This window comes from Mizuhopecten yessoensis, unplaced genomic scaffold, assembly GCF_002113885.1.
Source record: "Mizuhopecten yessoensis strain PY_sf001 unplaced genomic scaffold, ASM211388v2 scaffold10809, whole genome shotgun sequence".
Lineage (NCBI taxonomy): Eukaryota > Metazoa > Mollusca > Bivalvia > Pectinida > Pectinidae > Mizuhopecten > Mizuhopecten yessoensis.
Window position 1 is genome coordinate 206,614 of NW_018408732.1, and position 15,512 is coordinate 222,125.

General features: G+C 36.6%; 1 protein-coding gene across 4 annotated transcripts in view; it reads left to right on the forward strand.

Annotated features, from left to right (window-relative positions):
* Positions 1-6,230: 6,230 nt before the first annotated feature.
* Positions 6,231-15,512, forward strand: part of LOC110462581 (receptor-type tyrosine-protein phosphatase eta-like) — a 108,776-nt gene continuing 99,494 nt past the window's right edge. Inside the window, exon 1 of one of the 4 annotated variants that reach the window (XM_021516583.1) lies at positions 6,231-7,110. In XM_021516583.1, coding sequence (XP_021372258.1) covers positions 7,069-7,110 — 42 coding nt within the window. In that variant the 5' untranslated portion in view covers positions 6,231-7,068. The remainder of the gene's footprint in view (positions 7,111-15,512) is intronic. The other 3 variants (XM_021516582.1, XM_021516581.1, XM_021516584.1) reach the window with 3 other exon arrangements.

The following is a 15,512-nucleotide window of genomic DNA, read 5'->3' on the forward strand; positions in this document are numbered from 1 at the left end:
AGGCTGTTCGGTGTTAGATTTTGGATTGTGAATCAACTGCGTAAACACCGCTGGTTGGGAACGCAATTATGTTACTATCAAGAAAAAGAAGGTTCACAATAAGAAATTTGAAAATCGTCCCGTTTATCGAACAGTTTAGTAATAAATAAAGATCGAGGAAAGCGGTCAAAGGAGAAGAGTCTGCATTCTCCCTGATTTCAAGCTAAGGAGCATATACAATCGACGTTGTCAGTGAACATTTTGTTATTTGAAGACAGCATATTGTCGAAATAGGTAGGGATCCTATGCAAGCAGTCATTGTCATAGTGTTTGTTAAGATTAGATTATGATATTGTTTCCTGCCGAAAACACTATATAAATATGAGGGTAAACAAATACTTACTTCTGTTTGGTTACCAGCAGTAAAATTATATATTTTAATGATGGCCCTGGTAGATATGACCTTCCCAGAAAGTGAGTCCTTTTCCACATGCTCTCGTTTTGCCCATTGTCTGTCGTTATATTCCACTGAATCAAGCCGTATCTAGAAATGTACATTCTCCTTGCGAGTAGGGGTCTCTCGACACTCAGGAACCTTCATAAAAACCCTTGTATCACTGCAATATGGATAATATTTAGACAACATTTACTAAATGTCCAGCTAGACATAGACCTGTACATTGGGTCGAAGTCAAATCATCTTATTTAATATGAAAAGCCTTAAAAGAGCGAAGCTTTTGTTGATCTCTGATATTTACTGATTTAGAATGAGACATTTTTAATACTGATTTCAGAATGAGGCAAGATACAATTTATTTATTGTCGGCTAGTCGAGGGATAACAATAAAACATAACTCTAATGAGATTAAGACCGACATAACAATAGGGGAGATCGGGGCAAATTCGGCCCTTTTTTTTTTATTAAATTCCGTTCTGGAAAGCATGGCAGCACGTCCGTTTTTGAACATTATCTAATTTTCCCTGTCGGATGACCGAACGAACTGCGCAATGGGATAAATTCGGACAGGCATTCGGGTAAGTTCGGCCCCCATTGGCCGAAACTGTCCGGGCCCAAATTGATATTTCAATAAATTCTTACAGTACAGCAATATGATAGTGAGTGCTTGGCTTGGCTTTTATGTACATGTTTATCATTTGAAGCTGTCAGCGTGTTACACGTTTGACCGTAAAAAAATAGCAATTCCGTTTACAAAAAGTTCGCATAACTAGAAGCGAGATCATGATTTTGTTTCTAATCTCTCAAAAGTAATTTTCTCCTGTTTAGTAATTTTACATTAGAGTTTTCCTCGCCATTTTGTCGTATGAATGCCCAGCCAACTAAACTGCTAAGGTCTTTAAGATGTAAATATTAGCTCAAAAACAAAAATATCAGGGGTAGCCGAACTTGCCCCGGTCTCCCGTATGTAGTTTTTTTGTATCGTTGATGATTGGTAAAAATCTATTCACAATATATTTTTTGCATCAATAACGCCATTTTCAAAGCTAAAGTAGATATTTGTTCTTGTGCGTAATGTATATGATGGGTTGGGTGGCGCAGTGGATAGCGCGCTCGTCTTCACCAAGATGACGATAAAAGTTTATAAAAGTAAATGTATAGAGATGTTAGTTAAAAAAAGGAAATTAAAAAGGAAATTAAAAAAACAAAAAACATTGTAATACTTTGATGTAACTGAGATTGTCGTTATATCGATATTTAGAATTCCTGTTCCATCCTAAAACACCGGATTGAATTTAAAATGTTGTAACTGTCACTGAGGTTTGACAGGTAATAATGCCAAATACAATTAAACAGTTTCTGTCTCTAACTAGTTATAAATCGACATGCGTTGTGAAAAAGTAACACGTTGCGTTGAACGCTACCAGACTTTCAAAAATGTTTATTATTTCGTTCATATTCTCAACAAATGGAAATCAAAAGCAGATGAAATTTTAGACAATGAAAAAATAAATGTACACGTTGACCTATTGGTTTAATGCGGCTCTTTTTGAAAATATCTCCCGGTAGAAATATTAACAGAACCTGGTTGATGACAAAATAGGATCTTCAGAAAACATCAGCGTTTTTACTTTTTGTGCCTGTGGCAAAAACTGAAATTAAAAAGTCATGAAGCACCGACAAAGAGATGAATGCAACGGCTATCAGTTCCAAGATTTTCCGTTGTTTTTCATCCTTCCGGAAATAACCGATGAAGGCCGATGGAGTGTGAAGCGATTGTGACGTCACAGTATGATACTCTTTGAACGACGTTTCATGTCTGCTAGTATTAAAATTTATGTGAAAGATTTTTCTTGCACATGTGCAATACAGAACGTTGTATTTCATGGTCTGAAAATTGCTTGTATTACTATAACAAGATTCAACAGGTATGTGATAAATATGCAAGACCACACACTTGTGTTTTTCTAACGAATCAGAAAGCACGAGTTTATTGAGCTGACGAATATATTCACGAGTGCTTTCTGATTCGTTAGAAAACCACAAGTGTGTGGTCTTGCTTTTATCACATGCCTTCCGTATTTGGCAGAGATCGATATAAAGATTTTATATACTTTGATATTTTTTGCAAATACCGGGAACTTTTCAGTTCGTCATGACAAAGGGATTCCCATAAAATGAGTTCCGGCTCAACATTCCGTAATGCACATGTGCAATACAGAACGTTGTATTTCATGGTCTGAAAATTGGTTGTATTATTTTAACAAGATTCAACAGGTATGTGAAAAAAGTGAGCATCGCTGTCTTCGGCACTCTGCATCTAACAGCTAACTAGCTAGCCACCCACTACTCCACAAGAAGAACAATAGGAATACTATATATCCAAACGCTGTTAAATGGTCGATTTGACTGTAAGTGTAATCAACACAAGAGAGGAGGGGTAACCAGTAGGACAAAGTAAGAAATAGTTATTCGCTACAAATATTTATTGAATAAAGTATTAGCTATAAGGATACATTTGGTGAAGACAGAGGGTGTGGTCTCCCTGCTAGCATACAAATGGTAGGAATGCTGTCAGTATCATGTGTCATTATTGTTTAAGACACCGACATGAATCTCACATATACCTTATATAAACACTATAGTTATATCTACGTCAGACAGACGAATGACTCCCTAATATGTTATACATGTACCACACAGAACCTCAGAATGTCCGACATCCGTACAGGTATGAGAAAATGTAAAATAAAGCATTATATCAGCATAATGGTTGTTTTACATAGGTATTCAAACATTTAATTTGAGCTTTTATACCACGTTACATTTGTGTGTATGCGAGTGAATACGTGAACGTATTACGTGACAGGTTTGATGATGAATGACCTTGTAAATCTGTTTATTGTCGTAAGTGTTACCCCGACATACGTTATCTTTAACCTTTGGTTAGCAATATCTAGTTCACCTGTTTGTAATAAAACATGTAACTTTTTAAAAATAATTTACTCATTTAATTAATGTTTTGCTAAGTAACATATGAATATATGAACAGTCGTCCATGTTTTCAAATATTGCTATAGATAAGTATGTCGATAATAAAGGACCTGTATTTTTTAAGTGTTGTTATCCGACATTTTCTACGTGATAAAGCTATGCCTACGTCGATACAGATGTCGTGACAAGTAGACAGCCTTAATACCACGTATAAGGGGCTATATATCACAGGATATCTCAGCTAGGTAAATACTGTCTGATGGGTACAGGTAGGGCGGGGTTTAGCTACGTATACTTTACTATTGTAATACTGTCTGATGGGTACAGGTAGGGCGGTGTTTAGTTACGTATACTTTACTATTGTAATACTGTCTGACAGGTACAGGTAGGGCGGTGTTTAGCTACGTATACTTTACTATTGTAATACTGTCTGATGGGTACAGGTAGGGCGGTGTTTAGCTACGTATACTTTACTATTGTAATACTGTCTGATGGGTACAGGTAGGGCGGTGTTTAGCTACGTATACTTTACTATTGTAATACTGTCTGATGGGTACAGGTAGGGCGGTGTTTAGCTACGTATACTTTACTATTGTAATACTGTCTGATGGGTACAGGTAGGGCGGTGTTTAGCTACGTATACTTTACTATTGTAATACTGTCTGATGGGTACAGGTAGGGCGGTGTTTAGCTACGTATACTTTACTATTGTAATACTGTCTGATGGGTACAGGTAGGGCGGTGTTTAGCTACGTATACTTTACTATTGTAATACTGTCTGATGGGTACAGGTAGGGCGGTGTTTAGCTACGTATACTTTACTATTGTAATACTGTCTGATGGGTACAGGTAGGGCGGTGTTTAGCTACGTATACTTTACTATTGTAATACTGTCTGATGGGTACAGGTAGGGCGGTGTTTAGCTACGTATACTTTACTATTGTAATACTGTCTGATGGGTACAGGTAGGGCGGTGTTTAGCTACGTATACTTTACTATTGTAATACTGTCTGATGGGTACAGGTAGGGCGGTGTTTAGCTACGTATACTTTACTATTGTAATACTGTCTGATGGGTACAGGTAGGGCGGTGTTTAGCTACGTATACTTTACTATTGTAATACTGTCTGATGGGTACAGGTAGGGCGGTGTTTAGCTACGTATACTTTACTATTGTAATACTGTCTGATGGGTACAGGTAGGGCGGTGTTTAGCTACGTATACTTTACTATTGTAATACTGTCTGATGGGTACAGGTAGGGCGGTGTTTAGCTACGTATACTTTACTATTGTAATACTGTCTGATGGGTACAGGTAGGGCGGTGTTTAGCTACGTATACTTTACTATTGTAATACTGTCTGATGGGTACAGGTAGGGCGGTGTTTAGCTACGTATACTTTACTATTGTAATACTGTCTGATGGGTACAGGTAGGGCGGTGTTTAGCTACGTATACTTTACTATTGTAATACTGTCTGATGGGTACAGGTAGGGCGGTGTTTAGCTACGTATACTTTACTATTGTAATACTGTCTGATGGGTACAGGTAGGGCGGTGTTTAGCTACGTATACTTTACTATTGTAATACTGTCTGATGGGTACAGGTAGGGCGGTGTTTAGCTACGTATACTTTACTATTGTAATACTGTCTGATGGGTACAGGTAGGGCGGTGTTTAGCTACGTATACTTTACTATTGTAATACTGTCTGATGGGTACAGGTAGGGCGGTGTTTAGCTACGTATACTTTACTATTGTAATACTGTCTGATGGGTACAGGTAGGGCGGTGTTTAGCTACGTATACTTTACTATTGTAATACTGTCTGATGGGTACAGGTAGGGCGGTGTTTAGCTACGTATACTTTACTATTGTAATACTGTCTGATGGGTACAGGTAGGGCGGTGTTTAGCTACGTATACTTTACTATTGTAATACTGTCTGATGGGTACAGGTAGGGCGGTGTTTAGCTACGTATACTTTACTATTGTAATACTGTCTGATGGGTACAGGTAGAGCGGTGTTTAGCTACGTATACTTTACTATTGTAATACTGTCTGATGGGTTCAGGTAGAGCGGTGTTTAGCTACGTATACCGCACTATTATAAATACTGACTGATGGGTACAGATAGAACAGGAATATGAATAAAACTTTCGCTAAATGTTATCATGTTTGGAAGCATCAGCTCTTCTCTGCATTATAGCATTTTAGAGTCGTTATGTTGTATTAACGTATAATTGGAAATCGACAGACAGTTATGCTATAAAACTTGTAATTGTGTAACCATTTGTAGCCGTGTATGTGAAGTCTTGATGTCACCATTTGTAATCGTGTATATGACGTCATGATGTAATCATTTGTGATCGTGTATATGACGTCATTATTTAATCATTTGTGATTGTGTATATGACGTCATGATGTAACCATTTGTGATCTTCTGCATGAAGTCTTGATGTAACCATTTGTAGCCGTGTATGTGAAGTATTGATGTCACCATTTGTAATCGTGTATATGACGTCATGATGTACTCATTTGTGATCGAGTGTATGACGTCATGATGTAATCATTTGTGATCGTGTATACGACGTCATGATGTCACCATTTAAGATCGTGTATATGACGTCATGACGTACCAATTGTAACAGTATATAAATGGAATCTTGATATATTATTAATTATGGTTGATACATTATGAAGTTAATAAATCACATTATCTTTTTATTAACGCATTGTGAATATAATCGTCTTTCCGGTTAAGTGTGAACAAACAGAAAACAATGTATTAGAATGATAACTGTAGTTAGATAATAACATATAGGCCCCACTGAAACTGAGGCAGAGACCTTCAGAGCAATACATACAGTCACCAAACAACTTAGTATCGTATTCGTTAGACCGGAAGTACCACTCGAGCGGCTCGGTCGCTTGAGTGTTTGAATATATGTTGCAAAGAAGTCTGTAAATTGTAACCTTGTCATTCATAAAAGTCGCGCATACAATCTTTGTCGGTGTATGCTAGGTTTACACGTGGGAGACGACATAGATTACATGACATGTACGGGACTCGATTCTCTATAGTGACCTCACTGATGCAGTTATATTTTTTATAATAGTCTATTCTTTAAATATGGAAAGATATTTTTTGTTTGAATATCTTTGATAAAAGTTTTGGATAGTTCAATAACTGACGGTTAATGGCTTTTTAATATGTGATAACACGCATTTTTTGGTAAAGTCACTGTACAGGGATTATTGTTAGTATCAGGACCAGGAAACCTCGACACACACAACCCCGGCGACCATGGTATACGTTGGATTTAGCTATCGGACGATGTGGGTTTGATAAGGAGACGAGGAAGTGATTTGGGCCCCAAGTGCTTACTATCTATGTGTGCGCAGTAGTCGGACTTTGATACGGGTTTTATAGTCAACGGTCGCATTGTCATCGTGAATGTTACAGGAAAGTAGCCGTTGTCATTTCCAAGTTGTACCTGGTAAATTTGATAGGCTATAGTGTCTGGATATACCCTCCCCAAGCCACAGGGAACTAGGTTGGCCTAGCTGGTTCCAATCTGTGTATTCCGAGGATCGTACGGATACTATCGGCGTCGGACAGGGTGTCCGGACCTGACCATCAGGATGAGGGGCTGGATACCTAAGCTGGCCTTTACACTACTAGTGGTAAGTAATTATAACTTATACTTTTGTAGTGGTAAGCTTTAGTACGTGGTCTATGGGTGTGGCGTATAGAGCTGATATGATTAGAGTACCCCCTAACAACGTCCAGATAACACATTATATTTATCTGTAGGACAGAACACATTTATACGTTAGTAACATAAGTATTCAAACTACCTGTACTTATTACATGTAAACAGCAAGCAGTGAAAGTACTTGTACAACACTTCCGGCTACCATATTGTTTGTATTGACGTACATTGTTTACTCTGACCAATAGCTGGGCCACACACACGTGTAGGTACAGGTAACAAGTGCCTCCCCTACATACCTCTACACAGAACCACCATTTCCAACACATTTAGACTTGTACAGGTTCAGAGACACATCCCTTTCATATTGTGTTATACTATTTATGCATATATATATAATTCGTATAGTGACCGTTTATTTATATATAGGTCAAAGAAGTGATGTCAATGGTGACTTCCCAGATAGCACGGGATCCTTACAAACGTATGTTTGTAGGAAACGAATTACTTAAAATTAGTATATAGGGCGAGGCAGTCATTCTTATAGTGTAGACAGTATGATGTCAAATTTTCAGAGCAATCCGTTCTTTATCGAGACACAGAAAAACACAAAACAATTACATTACGTAAAACAATATTTAGAAATATTAAATAAGATATAGCTAATATTTGAAAACAATAAGTCCCTCGGCAAGCCTAAGCCAAATGCATAATTTACAATGCACCCTTTTTTTAAAAAAATGTATTGTATTTGTTCGATTGTTTTTGTTTTTCATTGCTAGCTTGTTTTAAAACCATACATTTAGTTAAAATCGCATGCTTCTGTCAATCCAGTGCTAACAGATGTATTGGGCATCTTGATGTTAAAGGAGGAAGTCATGACCTTAATAGAATTAAACATCTTTTATTTAAAACTTGCCTTTCACAAGTTAAATCTATGAAAAAGGGTAGGCAATGTTATTCACTTCAGCACAACGGAAATACAAGCCATTCATTTCAAGGGCCTACTATACACATAAGTAATCGTATCCTTGAAAACGTACTGGCTATCCTCCTACAAACGACGAGGAAGTCCAGCCCTCGGTATATAGTAGATCTGTACACGAAATACAAACGGGTTCAACCGACTAATGAGCGTGTTATTAACGCGATATTGCGGTATATAGAAGGATAAACAAAGTAGCAGCCTCAATGCTACGTGTGCTCCTCCTCTTTAGAAACCCTATAATAAGAGGTAGAGAACAATCGGTTGGGTCGTGTTTGATTTTGTGTGTAACACTGTACGTAACGGCTGCATTTCTGTTTACTTACCGGCCGGCTGCACATGCTAAACTTGCGTCTGATTATCATCATCATATATAATTATACATAGGTATGCTTACTACAAATTAAGACAACTAATCTTGTTTCTACATATCTATACCTTCTCAGTGGCCTAGTTTAAGTTTATTTCAGACAAATTGTAAATAATAGAGCGGATTTAATGGTTTCACGTTCAATTAGATATATATTTCGTGAGTATACTGATAATTTTTTGCACGAAGCACGAGTGAATATATCGTAATTCTGCGATACGAGTGCCATATTTATCGTAATCAACGAAAATATCTTTATTGTTATTTTGTTACATTTAATATCGTAATATTTGGCGCCATATTCAAATTGCGCCATGACTAAAGACGGGACTGCGCGCCATTGTGAATGGACTAATTAACGCAATCCTATCGTTTACTGCTACTATCTGGTAAGTTATGCTAACCAAATGTTATCAGCTGTGTTGATCGATGGGTATCTTAGTGCACGAAAACATTCCATAACTTACCGACGTTTCATCAGCATCTGCAGAGAACAAGAAGAACAATTTTGATTTGGCAATAAAAATAATATTTTCACAGTGTTGACATCATCAGAGCGTGAGAAATGTCAGTTTTATCAAGTTGATAGAGTTCGATCTCTCACAGGCAACTGTACAATAAGTCACTCTATTTGTGGCTGGCTTTCACCTTTATGTGTACATTCAATGTATGTAACTGTTTATGTCCTGACTACCCAGACCGTACGATATGTTACTACAGAATAGGACATTGAAGGTTATACAACAAAATGCAATTTCCTTTTTTGTAAACAAACGTAGACCTACTGTACTCATTCAAAATTGTGATGAATTGAAAAAACAACTAAACGGCACATATGTATTTTGAATTATCATTCTTTTTAACTAAAAATGCTATTTATTCATGTCAGGGTTTTTTCTCAATATTCTGATACAATACATAGAGATACAATTCCATTTCTCATTTTTTACAACAATGCCATCATTTTTGTTTAGATTATTTCCAATTTCTCATTTTGTTGCCATAGTTTCTCTATATCTACATAGTTATATTACATCATCACATTTATACTATATATCCATAGTAACACCATAGTCACACCATAGTAACACCATAGTCACACCATAGTAACACCATAGTCACACCATAGTCACACCATAGTCACACCATAGTAACACCATAGTCACACCATAGTAACACCATAGTAACACCATAGTCACACCATAGTTACACCATAGTCTCACCATGGTCACACAATATCATCACAGTTACTCTTCATTACCATAGTTACTCTAAATTTTGAAGACCTTTCTGCTCCTAAAAGTTTCAAAATTGACTTTGTAGATCCCATGACAATATGATCATATCAACACTATGACGTAATAGAAATACAGTTCCGGAGTGAATATTTTACACACTTTGGAGTCGGCTGGTGTTATCGCCCCTAATGAGTTGGAAGTTTTCACTACGTGTATTTATCGCTTTATTTCCCAAAAACACGATATATAGGCTTTCGTTTTTAATCACGAGGAAAATGCGTATGATAAGTGAAAAATTACACCATTTCATTATATTGAATTTCGTCTCACGTTACGTCACGCATCCCTTTGTGTTTAGTTCTATGTCATCAGGGCAACAGCGTAAATGTGCCGGTTGCACATACAACCCTCATTTATAAGTTATCTACTTAACTCAAAACAAAAATAGACGCTTTCCAGTTTAAATATTGTTATTTAACAAGTAGTGGCAAACCACCATGTCTCCATCCAACTTCATTTTTAATATAACGTCACAAAACATTTGAAATCAATGCAAATGCGTCTAGCATGTACACTGCATGTACATATGCTAACGAGTAAACTGCTCCAAATGGTAGGACGGCTGGGCAATCCACACGTTATAGTAGATTAAACAATACGTGTTTCTTCCTTGTTTTAAGTAGGTATTTATTTACCTGTTCGTAGGGAGATAACAAGTTTTGTTTCCTGTAGTGAAACAGACTTCCAGAAGGAAATATGATATCATGAGGGATTTCATATTTCCCTACCTCCAGATTGATACAGTTTTTGATTAAACTAAACATTAAACAACAAACAATGAAAGCATTCATCAGATAAACTTAACTTGTTTAAAAAAGAAAAACTCATGCAAAGGTGATGATTTTGCACACACAAAGATACCGAACGGAGGCCACGTGTTGCCGGAATGGCCTGAAGTCATTTCTGCTCGGTTCATAGCCTTGTACAAGTATGTAGTATTCTTCTAATAGCAATAAAACAGTCAAAGGGTTTGCCAAAGAAAGTGATAGCTTATAGTATAGTATATTTTTATTAAATACTGACTTCTCCCAGGAAATATCAATACACATATTTTAATATCTATCCGTCTCAGTACCATTTCCAGTGGGTAAATTGCACGAACTTGGAATTCTAAATTAAAATCATGTTGTTTATTGTATTTTATATCAGCACACATAATTGCTGAAGACACGTCCAGTATAACAGCTTAAGCAGTGGTTGTCTTTGGGGGGAGGGAAGGGGGGGATTCACATGCGTACCAACCTTTGTGAAGGTCGCTAATGATTCCACCAGGGGATAAGTAAGACAACAAAGAGGGACACTACTTTATATAGTTCAAAAGTCCCTCCTCTTCAACCATGATCCCAACCAGATCCAAAGGAAAATCTTTTGATTTCTAACATAATGTTCTACTATCCCAAAAATGTCTGCACGCTATCCATTGAAATCAGTGTAATCTATAATCGGAACTAATTGATAGCCTGGCTGGTGGATCTTTGGTGTACAGTTAATAGGAAAAGTGTTTTCTGATGTCGGATAGACCTTTACATATTGTTTTTCACTGAAAGTGCCCTTGTTTCCTTATGTTTGTTGGAATGGTGATCAGTTAGCGTTTACATGTTGGTGTAGGATCTTTTTTAAGCACCTCATATGTTTTTGTCATTATGTACAATGCTTATCATGGTGGCTGTAACATCTACTAAGGAATGGGTAAACATATTATCATGGTGGCTGTAACATCTACTAAGGAATGAGTAAACATATTATCATGGTGGCTGTAACATCTAATAAGGAATGGGTAACTATACTATCATGGTGGTGGTAACATCTACTAAGGAATGGGTAAACATATTATCATGGTGTCTGTAACGTCTACTAAGGAATGGGTAAACATATTATCATGGTGTCTGTAACGTCTACTAAGGAATGGGTAAACATATTATCATCATGGCTGTAACATCTAATAAGGAATGGGTAGACACATTATCATTGTGGCTGTAACATCTACTAAATATTATCATGGTGGCTGTAACATCTACTAAGGAATGAGTAAACATATTATCATGGTGGCTGTAACATCTACTAAGGAGTGGGTAAACATATTATCATGGTGGTTGTAACATCTATTAAGGAATGGGCAAATATATTATCATGGTGGCTGTAACATCTACTAAGGAATCGGTAAATATATTATCATGGTGGATGTAGCATCTACTAAGGAATGGGTAAACATATTATCATCATGGCTGTAACATCTAATAAGGAATGGGTAGACACATTATCATTGTGGCTGTAACATCTACTAAATATTATCATGGTGGCTGTAACATCTACTAAGGAGTGGGTAAACATATTATCATGGTGGTTGTAACAGCTACTAAGGAATGGGTAAATTTATTATCATGGTGGCTGTAACATCTACTAAGGAATGAGTAAACATATTATCATGGTGGCTGTAACATCTACTTAGGAGTGGGTAAACATATTATCATAATGGTTTTTACATCTACTAAGGAATGGGTAAACATATTATCATCATGGCTGTAACATCTAATAAGGAATGGGTAGACACATTATCATTGTGGCTATAACATCTACTAAGGAATGGGTAAACATATTATCCTGGTCGCTGTAACATCTACTAAGGAGTGGGTAAACATATTATCATGGTGGTTGTAACATCTATTAAGGAATGGGTAAATATATTATCATGGTGGCTGTAACATCTACTAAGGAATCGGTAAATATATTATCATGGTGGCTGTAGCATCTACTAAGGAATGGGTAAACATATTATCATGGTGTCTGTAACGTCTACTAAGGAATGGGTAAACATATTATCATGGTGGCTGTAACATCTACTAAGGAGTGGGTAAACATATTATCATGGTGGCTGTAAAATCTAATAAGGAATGGGTAAACATATTATCATGGTGGTTGTAACATCTACTAAGGAATGGGTAAATATATTATCATGGTGGTTGTAACATCTATTAAGGAATGGGTAAATATATTATCATGGTGGTTGTAACATCTACTAAGGAATGGGTAAATATATTATCATGGTGGCTGTAACATCTAATAAGGAATGGGTAAACATATTATCATGGTGGGTGTAACATCTCCTAAGGAATGGGTAAACATATTATCATGGTGGGTGTAACATCTACTAAGGAATGGGTAAACAAATTATCATGGTGGCTGTAACATCTACTAAGGAATGGGTAGACATATTATCATGGTGGCTGTAACATCTACTCTACTAAGGAATGGGTAAACATATTATCCTGGTGGGTGTAACATCTACTAAGGAATGGGTAAATATATTATCATGGTGGCTGTAACATCTACTAAGGAATAAGTAAACATATTATCATGGTGGCTGTAACATCTACTAAGGAATGAGTAAACATATTATCATGGTGTCTGTAACGTCTAGTAAGGAATGGGTAAACATATTATCATGGTGGGTGTAACATCTACTAAGGAATGGGTAAATATATTATCATGGTGGCTGGAACATCTACTAAGGAATCGGTAAATATATTATCATGGTGGCTGTAACATCTACTAAGGGATGGGTAAATATATTATCATGGAGGCTGTAACAGCTACTAAGGAAAGGGTAAACATATTATCATGGTGGCTGTAGCATCTACCAAGGAATGGGTAAACATATTATCATGGTGGGAGTAACATCTACTAAGGAATGGGTAAACAAATTATCATGGTGGCTGTAACATCTACTAAGGGATGGGTAAATATATTATCATGGAGGCTGTAACAGCTACTAAGGAAAGGGTAAACATATTATCATGGTGGCTGTAGCATCTACCAAGGAATGGGTAAACATATTATCATGGTGGGCGTAACATCTACTAAGGAATGGGTAAACAAATTATCATGGTGGCTGTAACATCTACTAAGTAATATTATCATGGTGGCTGTAACATCTTCTAAGGAATGGGTAAACATATTATCCTGGTGGGTGTAACATCTACTAAGGATTGGGTAAACATATTATCATGGTGTTTTTTATATCTACTAAGGAGTGGGTAAACATACTATCATAATGCTTTTTACATCTACTAAGGAATGGGTAAACATATTATCATGGTGGGTGTAACATCTACTAAGGAATGGGGAAACATATTATCATGGTGGCTGTAACATCTACTAAGGAATGGGTAAATATATTATCATGGTGGCTGTAACATCTACTAAGGGAGTGGGTAAACATACTATCATAATGCTTTTTACATCTACTAAGGAATGGGGAAACATATTATCATGGTGGCTGTAACATCTACTAAGGAGTGGGTTAACATGTCATCATTGTGGCTGTAACATCTACTAAACAGTGGGTAAACCTATTATCATGGTGGCTGTAACATCTACTAAGGAATGGGTTAACATGTCATCATTGTGGCTGTAACATCTACTAAACGGTGGGTAAACCTATTATCTTGGTGGCTGTAACATCTACTAAGAAATGGGTAAACATATTATCATGGTGGCTGTAACATCTACTAAGGAATGGGTAAACATATTATCATGGTGGTTGTAACATCTATTAAGGAATGGGTAAATATATTATCATGGTGGCTGTAACATCTACTAAGGAATGGGCTACTAAGGAATGAGTAAACATATTATCATGGTGGCTGTAACATCTAATAAGGAATGGGTAGACAAATTATCATTGTGGCTGTAACATCTACTAAGGAATAGGTAAACATATTATCATGGTGGCTGTAACATCTTCTAAGGAATGGGTAAACATATTATCATGGTGGGTGTAACATCTACTAAGGAATGGGTAAACATATTATCATGGTGGCTGTAACATCTACTAAGGAATGGGTAAACATATTATCATGGTGGCTGTAACATCTACTAAGGAATGGGTAGACATATTATCATGGTGGCTGTAACATCTACTAAGGAATGGGTTGACATATTATCATGGTGGCTCTAACATCTACTAAGGAATTGGTAGACATATTATCATGGTGGCTGTAACATCTACTAAGGAATGGGTAGACATATTATCATTGTGGCTGTAACATCTACTAAGGAATGGGTAAACATAATATCATTGTGGCTGTAACATCTACTAAGGAATGGGTAAACATATTATCATGGTGGTTGTAACATCTACTAAGAAATGGGTAAACATATTATCGTTGTGGCTGTAACATCTACTAAGGAATGGGTAGACATATTATCATGGTGGCTGTAACATCTACCATATTATCATGGTGGTTGTAACATCTACTAAGGAATGGGTAAACATATTATCATGGTGGCTGTAACATCTACTTAGGAATGGGTAGACATATTATCTTGGTAGCTGTAACATCTACTAAGGAATGGGTAGACATATTATTATTGTAGCTGTAACATCTACTAAGGAATGGCTAAACATATTATCATGGGGGCTGTAACATCTACTAAGGAATGGGTAGACATATTATCTTGGTGGCTGTAACATCTACTAAGGAATGGGTAGACATATTATTATTGTAGCTGTAACATCTACTAAGGAATGGGTAAACATATTATCATGGTGGCTGTAACATCTACTAAGGAATGGGTAGACATGTTAGCATTGTGGCTGTAACATCTACTAAGGAATGGGTAGACATATTATCTTGGTGGCTGTAACATCTACTAAGGAATGGGTAGACATTATTGTGGCTGTAACATCTACTAAGGAATTGGTAGATATATTATCATTG